Source organism: Sceloporus occidentalis, unplaced genomic scaffold (genome assembly GCF_023333645.1).
Source record: "Sceloporus occidentalis isolate IW3139 unplaced genomic scaffold, rSceOcc1.0.p SCAF_5, whole genome shotgun sequence".
NCBI classification, from domain to species: Eukaryota; Metazoa; Chordata; class Lepidosauria; order Squamata; family Phrynosomatidae; genus Sceloporus; species Sceloporus occidentalis.
The window spans coordinates 139,344,353-139,356,769 of record NW_028316985.1 but is presented as its reverse complement, the minus strand read 5'-3'; the positions used below and the strand labels follow the sequence as shown (position 1 = coordinate 139,356,769).

Genomic DNA, 12,417 nt, shown 5'->3' with positions numbered 1-12,417 from the left:
TGAGGGTGTGGGGCGGATTATGTAGGGAGAGGCGTTCCCTTAAGTAACTCGGGCCCAAGCCATGTAGGGCTTTAAAGGTAACAACCAACACTTTGTATTGCGCCCAGAAGCTAATAGGCAGCCAGTGAAGAGATTTTAATATAGGTGTTATGTGGTCCGATCTTGGGGTACCCATGACCAATCTGGCTGCAGTGTTCTGAACTAACTGAAGCTTCAGAACTTGGTACAAAAGTAGCCCCATGTAGAGCACATTACAGAAATCCAAGTGAGAGGTTACCAGTGCATGTACTACGGTTTCAAGGTCCTTTCGATCCAGACAGGGACGCAGTTGGCTTATCAGCCGAAGCTGATACCAAGCACCCTTGGCCATTGCATATACTTGAGATGATAACTGTAGGGATGAATCCAGGAGTACTCCCAAACTGCAAGCTTTATCCTTTAGGGGGAGCATAACCCCATCAAGGATAGGGTGACAAATTTCCCTATCTGGACTTGGGGTGCCTATCACGAGTACCTCTGTTTTCTCTGGATTCAGCTTGAGTTTGTTTTTCCTCATCCAGCCCATTACTGACTTCAGGCAGGTATCCAGAGGGGAGGTGCCATCCTTAGTCACTGTATCAGACGGAGACATGGAGAGATAGATCTGAGTGTCATCAGCGTACTGATAACACGGTGCTCCATGCTTCCGGATGATCCCTCCCAGTGGCTTCACGTAAATGTTAAATAGCGTAGGGGATAGAATGGCGCCCTGAGGAACGCCAGATGTTAGCTCCCTTTTATGGGAGCAGCTATCCCCCAGCCTCACCGACTGGAACCTACCCGAGAGGTAGGACCAGAACCATTGGAGCACAGTGCCTCCGATACCCAACTCTCCCAGGCGTTCCAGAAGGATACCATGGTCGATGGTATCGAAGGCCGCTGAGATGTCCAAAAGCACTAACAGGGTTACATTTCCCCTGTCAATGCCCAGACAGAGATCATCGACTAAGGCGACCATGGCTGTCTCGACTCCGTGTCCTGCCCGGAAGCCAGTTTGAAATGGGTCTAGATAATCGGCTTCATCCAAGACTGCTTGGAGCTGAAAGGCGACTGCCCTCTCAATCACCTTGCCCAAGAATGGTAATAGGGAGACCAGTCTGTAATTACTCATTAACAGAGGATCAAGGGAGGGTTTCTTCAAAAGAGGTCTCGCCACTGCCTGTTTCAAGGGCTGTGGAAACACACCTTCCCGAAGAGATGTATTTACTATAAGATGTAATGCAGTTTTTATAGCATCTCCCCCCTGAACGGTCAACCAAGAAGGACAAGGGTCGAGAGGACAAGTCGTCCTTTTCACCTGACCAAGGAGTTTGTCCATGTCCTCGGTACTAACAAACTCAAAGCGATCCAGAATAACCTTGTTTCCAGAATCACTGGATGCCTGTCAAAAGACTGGCGTCAAGATCGGCCCTTATCTGAGAAATTTTATCAGCAAAGAAGTCATTAAAAGCATCACAGCAAGCTATAGTTGGTTCTAATAAAGGGTTCAGCGTGGCCGGGGGTTGTGTTAATTCCCTAACCACCCTGAACAGCTCTGCTGGACGGGACTCTGCTGATGCAATCTGTGCAGCACAGAACGAGTTCTTTGCTGCATCAATTGCCACTCCATAGGAACGTAACATGTTCTCATGGAGTGTCTTATCAGATAAGTTCCCATGTTTCCGCCAGTAGCGCTCTAGTCATTGCGCAGCCCGCTTCATCTGGCGAAGATCTTTTGTGTACCAGGGTCTTTTATTTGAAGCAAGCTGGCAAGGATGCTCGGGAGCGATACTGTCTATTACCCCGGTAAGATTCCTGTTCCAATTATCGACCAGGGTGTCAATAGAATTGCCATCGTTCCCAAACAAAACACCCTCTAAGGCTTCTTGGAACCTTTTAGGTTCCATCAGCTTTCGAGAGCAGACCATTCTAATAGGCCCTCCACCCCCGAGAGGTTTTTGGATCATGACTTTTAGTCCTACCTTGATCAGGAAATGATCCATCCATGACAGGGGGGAGATATCATTTATATCCACCCATGGATGTTCTCGGTCCGTACTGAAGACTACATCGAGTGTGTTACCAACACAATGTGTAGGGCCTGAGACCAATTGGGACAGGCCCATGGCTGTCCTTGAATCCATGAACAACCGAGCCGCACCTGTTGGATCTGATACGCCGGCCTTGAAGGGGATGTTGAGGTCCCCCGAGACTATAAGCCTGGGGGACTCCAGCACCAGCTCCGAGACCAGCTGTGTCAGCTCAGCCAGGGAGTCTGTTAGGTTACGGGGTGGACGGTAGACCAACAGAATCCCCAGACTGTCCTTGGCCTTCAGAGTCAGGTAAACACACTCGATGTGTCTCAGTTTTGGAACCGGATTCCTGGTCAAGGTAATATGGTTTTTATGGACTATAGCCACACCTCCCCCTCGTCCACTTTCCCTAACCCGCTCCTTTACTGTATACCCAGCTGGGAGGGCTTTAGCCCAGGTCACACAGCTATCCTCTCCCAGCCAGGTTTCCGTGATGCATGCCAGGTCAGCATCATGTTCATCCAGTAGATCGTATATAACATGAGATTTGTTTCTCACTGACCTGGCATTGCATAGGAGCAAGGTAAGGGTCTGTAGTATGTTTGGGACGATTCTTGGTTCTTTCAGGTTAACAGGGTGACTGGAAGACGAGATAGATATTAAGCATCATTACCAACAAGTATTTTTTCAAGAAATACTTGTAGAACCTCGTAAATGGTAAATAGATAAATGGTAAAATAAACATTTTAACACTATTGCACTGTAATAATGAATATCCACCACAAATCAGACCTTACAATTCAGAATAATCTCCTTCAGCAGTTGACAAATACGCATGACACTTCCACTTCAATTTGCATGTACTTTTAGTAAAGGAACTTGTTGGATATTAGAGTGAACAGTATCAATGAGAGACCTTTAAAAGCCCTTCTGTACTTTCTTAATTTGACTTGCTTTATAATATTTGCATTTTACTTTTTTTAGGTTGAAACTATTGGGGATGCATACTGTGTGGCCGGAGGCTTGCACAAAGAAAGTGAGACCCATGCTATGCAGATTGCACTGATGGCATTGAAGATGATGGAGCTGTCCAATGAAGTGATGTCTCCACATGGAGAACTCATCAAGGTTAGAAAGATACCTCAAAATCCTTCAACTATTGATGCTTTTCACTGCCTTCATTATGTTGAAAATACCTCTTATTTTTGTTGTTTTGTAAAATAGCACTTTAAAATGCAAAGGAATCTTGCAGTCCCTTTGAGACTAGCTGTACAAAAGTTGTAGCATGAGCTTTTGTAGACTATGGGGATATTCAGCTGCATGCTGCCCCTTTCCTGGCCAGATCAGGGCTGCAGCAAGCTCACACTGCAGCCCCGATCCAGCTCCTTTCTGCACCCTTCAAGGGGTGCCATAGCCGTGGTGGTGCGGCTTTATGATGCTTCTTCAGTACTGCATCATGTGGATGCAGCACGAGAGGTGCATCATGATGGTGCATGCCGTGAGGACTGGTGGGTGCCCAAATGGTACCATAGGGGTAGAATTAGGGCATCCAGAATGAGGACATTGCACCCTCACTCCGCCCACAGGCCGGCAGTTTCTGCCTGTCTGAATAAGGCCTTAGTCTACTTCCTCAAATCCATGGAGTGAACTAGTGCCCGGGAAGGACCTTTGTAGACTGTATGAATCCTCATAGAAATGCAAAACTTAGGTGGTGATGAGGTTTTAACTATGGATGTTGAGGGACAAAGGTAGGAGGAAGATATTGCCTAAGACCAGGGTGGGTGGATGACCATATGAATAGTGAAGGGAGGTTTGGAACGTGGTATGTGCAGCCTGGGAAATAGAAAGGAGATATGTCTCATTATAGTACAGGACACTCTTACCCAGTTTATATCTCCTTTCTGATTCCTAGCCTGCATAAAATATGGTTCCAAACCTCCCTCCACCATTACATGGTCATCCACCCACCCTGGCCTTAGGCAACATCTTTACTCCTGTCTTTGTTCATCGGTGACCTTAGTTAAAATGGAACTTGTCACCATACTCAAAAGTTTTGCATTTCTATGGCTATTCATATAGTCAGAATATAAATATCCTTCCTGGGCAACGGTTTACTACATGCATCTGAGGAAATAGACCAAGATCATGCTACAACTTTTTTCCCACACAGTTAGTCTCAAGGATGCTACAAGATCCCCTTGCATATTGATATAATAGACTAACATGGCTATGTCTTTGAATTCTAGCACCTTAAAATGTTTTTCTTTCACCCATGAATTAAACCAGTTGTTGTGAACAGTGTTCCATAATAACTAGTGCTTTTCAGTGCAGCATCAGGGCCAAATGAAATGTAACATGGGAGATGTGTAATCAGATTGCTTACATTTTTGAAAATAAAAGCCATATTAGGTCATAATTTGGATAGGGAAGTAGTATTGGAGGAGTTTTACTTTTTTTACACCCTTCTCTGCATTTCTTTACTCTAAATAATCCCTTTCCATTAAAACTGCTCTTAACTGCACAGGAGGGTAGAAAAGGAAGGTACAGTTGTCATCCAAGACACATGGAAAGGCTCAGGCTGTGGGAGGGTAATCTGGAGTTAGCTTTGATAGAAACATTTTTGGCACTTCTGGGTTCAACATTTTCACCTGGCAACTCTGGAGAGGACAGTAAGGGCCAAGAAATTTTTACATGCAGATTTCAACACTGAACCAAATGCAAACCTCCAGAAAAAAGATGAATGCCTCCACAGAAACAATTAAATGTGGATAGTTTATTTTCAGCCCAGGCAGCATGTGAATATGAATCACCAAGTGGACAATAATAAAACTCAAAAGAGCAGCTACTGGTGTGCTGAGCTCATCTTATAGTCTTTGTGCTTTCTTCCATCACACAACAACAGACACACACACACACATACACATGGGGGGGGGGGGGAGAGAACTCACTGAAATCACTGCAGCTCTGACTATTGCAGATCAGCCACTAAACTGATGGAATGTATGCACCGGAGGGATCAAATACGTCAAAATTGTGTCATTTTCTTTTGCATTGTCTGTCTCTCTGTTTGTCATTTTCATCATCATCATCTTCATCATCATCATCATCATCATCATCATCATCTATTTATCTCTATCTCCGATTCAGCATTTTCTCACATTTCCTGTATAATTTCAGTTTCTTGAATAGGTTTCTTTGTTTTCAATATAAAACTTTGCATCTCTAAATCATATCATTGGGGTCCTAAGGGGCAGCCTGCAGCCGCTTTCAGATGTGCCCAATCTGGTTTTCCAGGGTGCAAAAAGAAGCTCCTTTTTGCATCCTGGAAAGGGTGCGATAGCCACAGCACCACAGCTTGAAGGCGCTCCTTTGGTGCTGCGTCGTGTGGATACAGTGCCAGAAGAGCACCATGACACTGTGCTGTGTGGCGGACAGTGCCATGACATCCTGGGGGTGTGTTGTGTAGATGCTATGCCCCAACTCCACCCCCAGGCTTGCCCAAACTGCTGGTCTGTACAGGGCCATAGTCTCTGTCACAGTGAGGTGTATGAGGTTTCTCCAGGATTTTTTTGAGGTCATAGTACTCTGATTTCAAGTTTGAGCATAATCTTTTATTAAGCAACATGTCATTGTTCATGCAGAAACCTTAGGGATGTGCAGTGCATATTTAAACATGGCATCTGTTTTTGAGGTTACAATACAAATAGCTGACTTTTCTCACTGGAAACAGACAACATGCAGCAAAATATTTTGTTGGATAAAAAAAGAATAAACAGGCTGTAATGCATTTACCATTTAAATGTAATGGTGGCATCAGAACATTGAAAACAGTGCTTTCTTTTGGGCGGAAGGGCAAGATGATTTGTGATAAGTGTATGTTTGATAAAAGGAGTTCCTGGTTTTCAGGGAGCAGCTTGTTCACTTAAGACTAGCCATGTTATAACTGCTTGAAATCAAGTTATGTGAAGGTTATCACCATTCATTCACAAGCGCATGAAGTACTTTCATTTAAAAGGTAAGGTGGCAAGTCTGGTAACTTATAGCCCTCTTCAGTCTCAGGAAATCAGCTGCTGCCCTAAGTGGGCTGAGATTTTCAGAAGGCTCAACAAAACACTTCTAGTTTGTAAGCTTATCTCCCATTTATTTCAACAGGGTTCATTCAAAAGACCCACACATTCTTTCTTTAAATTGTTATGATGCATCAGTAATACCTGTTGGACTATACTCACTCTTATTTCTGCATAAATATGCTTTGTTTTCATTAATTGTTATGGAAATGAACCACTGAAAGGATTCTCTTCTTTTACTGAGTATTGTTTTCCATATTGCACCACTTATTTAGGATTACACTCCATTATGATAGGAATGACATGAGGTGCCATTAATGATTTCATTTTTCTCAAATATAATAGTTTGTTTTTAAACTCTGTGTTTTTTTTTTTTTTTAAGATGCGTATAGGCTTACATTCTGGCTCAGTCTTTGCTGGTGTTGTGGGTGTTAAAATGCCACGATATTGTCTGTTTGGAAACAATGTAACACTAGCCAACAAATTTGAGTCCTGCAGTGTACCAAGGAAAATAAATGTCAGTCCAACAACCTACAGGTATAGTAGTTTAAATGTCTGGGGTTCATGTTATGCTAGTGATGGCCTTTTTATCATTTCCACAGTTATCTGCATCTTTTTCTGCTTGACCGTATTGCATCACATTCTGTTTGACTCTCATCTGATTTGACCTTCTGTCTTCCTGTGTGTGGCTTTTGGTGTCTTACATATCTCAGTGCTGAACTTCTTTCACAAAAGTGGTGTCCTCCTTTCTGTGAGCCATCTTGATGTTGAATGAACTAGAGCTCTGCTCAGTTGTTACTCACCATGATTTCCTAAACACAAGAATAGGGGAGGGCTTGGCCTCACCCTCTCCATCATTGCTTTAGTCATGTGGAAAATGACACATCTGAAGAGAAAAATGCCTTTTCATGTGAAGACTTCCCATGTAAGCACAATCCATAATTTTCAAGCATTTTTGCCCTTGAGATGTATAACTTTCCACCTGAAGAAAGTGACAATGGAGTACTGATAAGTGCTCCCCTGTTCTCATATTTAGGAAAAGTACAGTGAGTAATTCTGAACAAGGCTTAAGTGACAACAAATTATTGCCCCCAAGCCCTGGAAAATATGTTGTACTTAGGTCCCTTGACACTAAAAGTCCAACAAGGCCACAAGTACATAGAAGAAAATCTGAGGTTCCCCTTTTCATCAGCTTCTGACAGAAATTCCAGTAAAAAGTTTTTCTTGTGCAACTGTTACAAAATTGGTGCCATAAGTATAAATGAACCTTTTCTTTCACATTAAGTGGTAGCATTTCAAAACAAGTGTCATATATTTGATAGTTCCTAGATGTGAGTGACATGAAAGAGAGCTATGCATTTGCAATTAATTGCTTTTAGATCTGAATTTCATCTGACAAACATGAAACATGTGGTGCCTGTATTGAGATACTTATTCTTAATGTGAAGAAAGAAGACTGTACATAAACGTATAACTTGTGCAATATATTCCCTTATTCATTTGAGTTGGGGTGGTTAGTTCAAATATTTTTACTTTGCCATTTCAGCACAATCTTAGATCATCTTTTGTTTTCTTACATGTTTTTAGACCAACAATCTATTTTGAGCTTTACACCTCATGTTCTCAGTAATTTTATTTATTTGTTTGTTTATTTATTGATTTATTTTCTGTCTGTGGGCTTTGGAGGGAGAGATAAGTGTAAGCCATTCTTCTCTCAACTGGCATCCTCCAGATTCGTTAGACGATGATTTTCATCATCCTTAACCAGTCTAACTCTGAAGTGTTTTCTGAAGAGGATGCTGGGCAGCAATTTGGAATAGTCTTATCAAAGAAAACACAAAAACTTTACCTGTTTAAAAGTTTAGCTTATTTGTAAAATATCAGAACAACTGAGGTGCGGACATGAAAGTTTGTTTTTTTTTAAGTGTTTGTTGTACTGATCACAGATATAGCACATCCATGTATATGCAGTTTTCAGGAGCAGAATAGAATTTTACTCATAACTAAGTAAATTAAGACATACCATTAGTTTCATTATTTTTACTGGCTCTGGTTTGGTGAGTGGGGGGCAGGGGGAACCCATTGATGGATATGCACAACTCCACAGAGGCCTCTTAATTATTTCCATGGTCAGGGACAGACCTGTGCAGATATTCAAAGGAACCTCTGTGCAGAAATTCATCTGCCGAGTTATATATAAACATTTATGTTTTAGTAACCCATACCGTTCAGGTAAGAGAGTTGTTCACTCGAGCACATAGTGTTTAAAACATGTTATTGTGCTTAGTTGACAATCATTTTCATCTGTTATCTATGATATATAACTTAAATTTATTTTATATTTCATAACAGCATTTTTATACTTGTTGCAGGTTGCTGAAGGATTATCCGGGCTTTGTATTTACTCCACGTTCAAGACATGATCTTCCTCCCAACTTTCCAAGTGACATTCCTGGGATCTGCTACTTTCTTGATACTTATCTTCAAGGAACACATACAAAGCCCTGGTGTCAAAAGGAAGATGCTGAAGATGGAAAAACAAATTTCTTGGGGACACCCACAAGCATACACTAAATGGTGTTTTCATGCTTTTCTGAGGATAAAATATGCTCCAACTTTTGTATTAATGAAAATGATTTTTTAAAAAAAATGAAATGTGACAGCACTTTAGCTTCTTAACACCTAAAAGCCAGTATTAAAATTACAACAAACATGTCACATACTGCTTGTAATGTTTCTTTTATATGGGAAATACATTTTGTGTATAGTAATTTGGGAACGAAAAAAGCAGGACCAAGACAGATTAGTCTCTCACAAGTGCAGAGAAGTCTTTTAATCAGAAGGTTACATTCAGTTTCAGAAAAGTTATTTGGTGCTGTGTCTCAATGGAGAGTGGAACCAAAAATACTAGCATAGTTTACTTGATAGCTTTTACTGCCAATAATTAAGCCATAGGAGAAGGATTTCAACTTTTTAGAATAGAGGAAAATGTAAAAACTGGAAAATTACCAAATAATGGGGAGGGGATGTTGCCATCCAGGGAAGGCAGAAGGCATGATACGGAACCACAGAAAGGCTCACTTTGGATTCAGAGCCTGCAGTGCTCCAACAGATGACAGAAATCGAAGTAGATAAAAATCTTCCCCTCTAGCCAAAAGCTACCTGGCCAAAAGTTAGTCTGATAGGGACCCACTTTTTCCCAGAACCAGAGCATCTTTTTTTATATCTTTCCACCCTGTTCAGCATTTAGAAATAGCTTTCAAAGAAAGCAACAGGACTCTCCAGCATTCTATCTACACAGAGCCAATGCACTTGCCTTGTGAGACCTACAACTCAGCTATTTGCATGCAAATTATATGGTCAGGCCCTGTACTATGAGTAAGTAAAATGTTGTTGGTTATTATAATGAAAGTTTCCTTAATGATTTTTAATGGATGGTAACAACTTCAAATTATTGCTAGTATATGTTACCATCTCTTAGTTCAGGGGTAGGCAACCTTTTTGAGCCGGGGGCCGGGTTGCTGTCCCTCAGACAACTGGGGGGCTGAAGCCAAAAAATAAATAATTAAATATTTTTTTAAAAAATTAAATAACTAAATAAACTGGGACAGATGTAAGACAACTTTTTCAAATGGTGGACACTTTTTAAAAAAAAGTGGAGGACACGCAAAAAAATTTGCTGATTCTTAAAAAAATGTTAATATAAATGCACGTTTCTGAGGCGTCTATAGACAATTGCCTCTCTTGCACCTGCGCGCGAGAGGCCAAAGGCCCCGGCGGCAATCGGCGGCAGGACTGGGCTGGGGCCGGTCCCAAGGCCTTGCCGGGCCGCAGGTTGCCTACCCCTGTCTTAGTTAATTCTGAAGCCTGCCCCATAAATAGGCAAAGGGGAAAAAATGATGTTGAGAGTGAGAAACCCATATGCATTAGGAAGGATGAGTTGCAGGTTGTTTTACACTGTTCATTTTTTATCTCACCTTGTCTCTTGTGAGCAGCTTTCCTGGAGACTTTGGAAAGGCAACTAGGCCTGGTTTCTCCCCTTATGTGGCTATTTGTTCAAACTAGCAATTTGTGATGGAATGGGAGCTCACTTTGTTGAAATACTTTATTAAGATACACATGGAATATGTTGTGAAGAGAATGCACTGCTTGTCTAGAACAATGATTCCCAAATCTAAGTCTCCATAGGTTGTTGGAACTCCCAGAATTTTATACTATATGTCATATTGGCTATGGATACTGGAATTTGTCATCTAGCAACATCTGGGAACCCAAGCTTGGAAATTACTGGTTTAGGTGAAAGTGGAATCTTGGATGAACATTGAACTTATGGACACTGGTAACAGAGGAGTGAGATGATAGGCAGACATTGAGTTGATGGATAAAGGAGCAGGATCTGCAGAGGCAAAAGCATGCACCCTCAGTCCATGGATTCAATGACTGATGCAGTGGTTCTTATAAGGGTTTTATATGTTTTTAGAATGTCCATTTGTAGACTGTTATTGCTATAGTCATATTTATAAACAGAAATTTAAACAGAATTCACAGAAAATGAAGGTAACACATTGTAATGTTTTACTTTTTCCCCCAAGCAATGATTAATCTCAGCTCTGTTTCTTCCAGTACTAGATCTCTATGCACTTTTCATTTGTGGCAGATTTTCACGGGGTAGTGCAGTAAACATTCACAGTAGTTAGCATTCACATTGCATGCACACATAAACCACTTCAGATCTAGGCCCAGTTCCAATGTCTTAATGTACATGCATGCACTTTGATAACCCATGCATTTGCACTTACATCAAAAATGACTTGGCTAATTTTATTTTTGCCCATAGCAACTGGTGTTGAGGGGCACCAGACAAGGTGAGTTAGGGTTGTTGATGTTTTTTTGTTTTGTTCCAGAGTGCATCACTTTAACTTGCTTCTCTTGAACACTTTTGCCATTTTAATACCCTTTTCCTCAGATTTTAGAAACTCTATGTGTTCTCCATCCAAAATAATTTGGAATATTTGAAAATATAACTGCCTCTCTGTCACCGCTATGTCCAGGTAAAACATGTTAACTTAAAAAGCAGCAGCTGCAACACATATTATTGGCAGCATCTGTTTACATGTCTTCTTTGTCTGTTCCTGCATCTTGTTCTGTGTTCAATCACCAGTCCATAACAGGCTCTCTTATCGCATGACTCCTGGGGAGCAAAGAAGTCTTTGAAGAAGAACTTCTAGCTGAGTTTCTGTTATGTTTCTGAGTAACTCCCAACCGTCCTGGAGATATTTAACCTCCTGACTTTTCCTTCCAACTTTTTTAAAACCAATCTCTATATTCTTCTTTTAAAAAGACATTTCCACTTTTGCAGTGAAGTGTGACTGGCTTGCACTTCAGTGGCAATTTCCCACCTACATATGAATCACAGTTGATAGCACTGGAACTCTGGTTTCAAATGGCTTCAACTACATCTACATTTCACTTTATGTTTTAGGCATAACTTATGATTAAGTCCAAGGTTGGTTTCTCTTTGTAAGTTCCATAACCAACTGTTCTATTGCAGTAATTTAGGCTATCTATAAATGTTTACATCTTTGTCATAATCAGAACACACATTTATTCTATCTATTCTTTCTTTAGATGTCTCCCTTCCTAAATTCATTCTCCATATCAAAATCACCCTGAGTAGTTTGGTCAGGGCAGCATCAGAAGATGTTAATGAGATGTTAAGAGGTTAAGCAATTCTCTTAGGCTGCAATCTTGTCCTTGGCAATAGGTCTCACTGAAATTAGTAGGACTTATTTCTGAGTAGACCTACATAGGATTGTTCTGCATACATAATTATCAGTTGTTTTCAGTGTTAGTATACAGAATATGCCACTTACTGCATCCTGAACTTTTTTCACTGTTCATAAATTAAATATATGTAAAATATACAATCAATGTCAAAGCCTCTATGTTCAAAGCATCTTAATTCTTAGAGTTAAAAATCTTATTTCAAGACCAAATCTTGACTATTCTGTATTATAGCAATATATGTTTTCTTATAGTTGCTATATTTAAGTTTTAATTGCTTAGATTAAAAGATGTAAACTAAACCAATTCACAGTATTAAATATTTCTAAGCATTCACCACAAAAGAGAGGAAATGAGGTGAGGTACAAATTAAATATGTATATATAGGCTTTGGATGTGCTGTGGGTGTGTTTTGATATATGGTGAAGTCAATAAAAGGAAATACACTAGAATGGTGTACAGAACATTTTGTATAATAGTTACATACACAAGGTCTGTCCTACTAAAGGATGAAT

At 40.7% G+C, this 12,417-nt stretch overlaps 1 protein-coding gene across 2 annotated transcripts in view; it reads left to right on the top strand.

Annotated features, from left to right (window-relative positions):
- The window catches only part of GUCY1A1 (guanylate cyclase 1 soluble subunit alpha 1), a 47,724-nt gene extending 35,307 nt beyond the window's left edge, over positions 1 to 12,417 (top strand). The window contains exons 7-9 of one of the 2 annotated variants that reach the window (XM_089525624.1): positions 3,036 to 3,179; positions 6,501 to 6,655; positions 8,491 to 12,417. In XM_089525624.1, coding sequence (XP_089381750.1) covers positions 3,036 to 3,179; positions 6,501 to 6,655; positions 8,491 to 8,692 — 501 coding nt within the window. In that variant the 3' untranslated portion in view covers positions 8,693 to 12,417. The remainder of the gene's footprint in view (positions 1 to 3,035; positions 3,180 to 6,500; positions 6,656 to 8,490) is intronic. The other variant, XM_089525625.1, reaches the window with a different exon arrangement.